General features: G+C 33.4%; 1 protein-coding gene across 1 annotated transcript; it reads left to right on the top strand.

Moving 5' to 3' along the window:
- The first annotated feature begins 278 nt into the window (after window positions 1-278).
- Window positions 279-3,442, top strand: ROPGEF12 (RHO guanyl-nucleotide exchange factor 12). Its single transcript, XM_022037170.2, has 7 exons — window positions 279-656; window positions 752-868; window positions 959-1,113; window positions 1,239-1,313; window positions 1,421-1,693; window positions 1,784-2,104; window positions 2,685-3,442. Exons 1-7 carry the CDS (start codon window positions 401-403, stop codon window positions 3,093-3,095), a joined length of 1,608 nt encoding a protein of 535 aa, XP_021892862.1. The 5' UTR covers window positions 279-400; the 3' UTR covers window positions 3,096-3,442.
- Window positions 3,443-3,709: the final 267 nt, after the last annotated feature.

Genomic DNA, 3,709 nt, shown 5'->3' with positions numbered 1-3,709 from the left:
TTAAAACTTGTTTTACATGTTCATGTAATTAGTAAAGCTGTCCATTGACAATTATGGAGGGTGATCTGGCTTTTACCTTGTTTCTTGGTAAGTTTGACTAGTGAAATTAAAAACCAACCATCCAATTCTTAATTGCTTATAAAAGAGGGTTAGAAAACAGAAAAAAACAATTCTTTTAATTATATACAGCTCATTTGTATAACATGCACCCCACGTTCCCCCAACATACACCCAAAAATAAAAAAATAATGAACACAAATTAGAACAAAACCAATTTGTAGAGTAACTAAAAATCCTCATCCTACAAATCATTTTGGAAGTTGGGTTTCTCCTCCTCTTTTCTTTTATTTCGCTTTTTCCCCTCTTCCACCCCCTTCTCTTGCTCCGAATTCGACATACAATGGTTCGCGCTTTGGAACAAGAACAAGAAAGTTATAGGTCTAGACTGTTTCATTTCAAAGGGATGCATGAGAATGCATCAAGACATGCAAAGAGTTTGAGCGTTGAAAGTGCTGCTAAATTAGAAGAGTCATCTTTGAATGATGACATGATGTTTAGAAGTCAGGGATCTAATAATCAGCCTCTTAAATCAAGATTGGGAAAGGATGAAGCTGCTCTGCAAGCCTCTCAAGCCAGAGAAAAACAGCTACAAGCAGGCATGTCCATACATATTTTATATATCATTAATTACACATTTCATCTCTCTCAACAGCTTAATATATCTATATCTATATGTCTGTATCTTTTCCAGATTTAGAACAGTTGAAGGAAAGGTTTGGTAAACTGCTTTTGGGCGAGGATATGTCCGGTGGAGGAAAGGGTGTTTCGTCGGCTTTAGCACTCTCAAATGCCATTACAAATCTTGCAGGTATTTTGAGTAAAACATGCCATTAAAGAAAACCTTTGCAAGAATATTTTCTAAACCTGTAAATTTAATTTCATGTAATAATATATGCAGCTTCTGTCTTCGGCGAACAATGGCGTCTGGAGCCAATGTCAGCAGAGAGAAAAGCAAGGTGGAGAAGGGAAATAGACTGGCTCTTGTCCGTCACGGATTACATTGTTGAATTTGTTCCTTCACAACAGAAAAACAAGGATGGAACCAATATGGAGGTATAATATATAAACAAACATGGATTTTTTACCCATCTTCATCATATGTATACACATACAAGCAAAGCTTTTGGAATTTCATCTAATTAATTAAATACTGCATGTGTTAATCTTTGATTAATCAGATAATGGTGACATGTCAAAGAACTGATCTTCACATGAATATCCCAGCACTGAGGAAGCTTGATGCAATGCTTATTGTGAGAAATTGAACCCTTTCGATCATTTTTTTCAATGTAATATATATATATATATATGTAAATATCTTTATTATGTGATCTTACAGCTCTTCTTCTTTTATTTGCAGGACTGCTTAGACAACTTTAAGGACCAAAACGAGTTTTATTATGTGTCAAGAGATGCCCCAGATTCAGAGAAAGGAAATGCAAAGAGAAAAGATGATAAATGGTGGCTGCCTACAGCCAAAGTGCCTGAAAATGGTTTATCAGATTCTGCTAGAAAATTTTTGCAGTACCAGAAAGATTGTGTGAACCAGGTGCTTAAAGCAGCCATGGCAATAAATGCTCAAGTTTTATCAGAAATGGAAATCCCAGAAAACTACATTGAATCTCTTCCTAAGGTAAATCTTGTTTTTCTTTTTAATAAGTTGTTACAAGGATTAATTACATTGAGGTGATGGGATTGAGTTTTGGCTATGGTGTATGATCAGAATGGGAGAGCAAGTCTTGGAGACAATATATACAGAAGTATAACGGTAGAATTCTTCGATCCGGACCAGTTTCTGTCGATGATGGATTTATCATCTGAGCACAAGATTCTTGATTTAAAGAACAGAATTGAAGCTTCCATAGTGATTTGGAAGAGAAAGATGAACCAGAAAGATGGAAAATCTGCTTGGGGATCAGCTGTTAGCTTGGAGAAGAGAGAATTATTCGAAGAAAGAGCAGAAACCATTTTACTCATTCTCAAACAAAGATTCCCTGGAATTCCTCAATCTGCTCTAGACATTAGCAAAATCCAATACAACCGGGTACTCAAAACTTTTTCCTTCCCTAAATCCATGCATGCATTTGAGGCAATAAAACACTGTTAATTTAAAAATGATGATATTTTGAATTTAAAATTTTTTGTGTAAGATGCATGTCAGATTATCTAAATTTTTTTAAAAAGAAAGTTACAAATTTTACTAGTTTTGACATACACAAAGATCGTTAAATTTTTTGGAGTTTAATCTATGTTTTCTCTTTAATTATTTTTCTTGCTCACGAAATCCATAAATCGGAATTCTACTGTATAGTGGTTTAACGGGAGCAAGAATTTTTAGGAATATTTAAAATATTTTCTTTTTAAAAAGAAGAATAGTTTTTAAATACTGTTTGATCAAATTACATATCAATCAAATATTCGATTGATTGGTTTGAGGTTATTGACGAAAAAAGATTTTTCTAAATCACTTCGTTTTTTTTTAAGTTATTTTTTTTTAATTATGAAAAAGTTTAAACCAACCTTCCAATACATTCTTTAATCTAACCAAAATAAAAATAATATTTTATCTCATAAAATAATTTTTTTTATAAAAAAACAATTTAACAAATGATAACATATTGCAGGATGTGGGGCAGGCTATTCTTGAGAGCTATTCCAGAATTCTAGAAAGCCTGGCATTTACAGTATTGTCCAGAATAGAAGATGTATTGCATGCTGATTATGCAAGTCAAAACCCTTCTCAAGTTTCGTCTAAGAGAAGTCCTTTGAGAGAAACTCCACCACCCACAACTCCACCCCATGAAAAGTCAAGAGAAGATAACTCCTCGGAGACGCCTACATCGATGACACTCTCCGATTTCATGGGTTGGGATTTGGATCAAGCCAATCCCGAGTTGAAGAAGGAGATTGCAGACGAATTACTCAAAGATGCAGATGGAAAATTCATGAACAAAATTACAAATGTTGTTACCAATAAGAAAGTCTCATATTTGGAGAACTTGGGAGGTCTACGGAGTCCAACTGCGCGCCATTAACAAGGAGTTTAGGAAGGTAGAAAGACACGCAGAGTGCTGCATGGACAACAAGAATCAAATAGGAAGAGAAATGGAAAAACAAAAAAAAAAAAGGGTGAGAAAATCAGAAAGTTTGCCTTTCAAATTCTAATTTTCAAACCCATAGGACACACTTACTTTGATATATACATATGTATGTATGTGTATATATATATCATTACTTGATTATGTTGTAGATAGGGAAGAATGACTGAAGATTGATGATCATGGGTTTGAAGCATCTTCTTGTGTAAAACAAAATGGCACTGTAGTTTGGTAGCTACAGAAATGCTGATTTTCAATATGAAAATTTCCTCAAATGACTTCGATATCTTTCCTTCGATTACATTGCTATTTGTAGAAGATAAAAGAAAATTTTAAAGATAAACATTAATAGTAACTCCATTTAGTACAATTATCTTGATTTCATTAATGACAAAATATATTTATAATTTTAGAGTTTTCAATAAACTCAGGAATCAACACTAATCCAGTCATAACTTCTATAGGTATTTAACTCATGCACTATTTGTGCAATTCCCAAAACTCGAGTTTTATATACGTTTTATTTGTTATTTATTTGCGAAAAAATCTCA

This window comes from Carica papaya, chromosome 4, assembly GCF_054855325.1.
Source record: "Carica papaya isolate Zhongbai chromosome 4, ASM5485532v1, whole genome shotgun sequence".
In the NCBI taxonomy this organism is placed as follows: Eukaryota; Viridiplantae; Streptophyta; class Magnoliopsida; order Brassicales; family Caricaceae; genus Carica; species Carica papaya.
The sequence above is the reverse complement of the archived record's forward strand: the minus strand, read 5'-3'. Positions and strand labels throughout refer to the sequence as shown.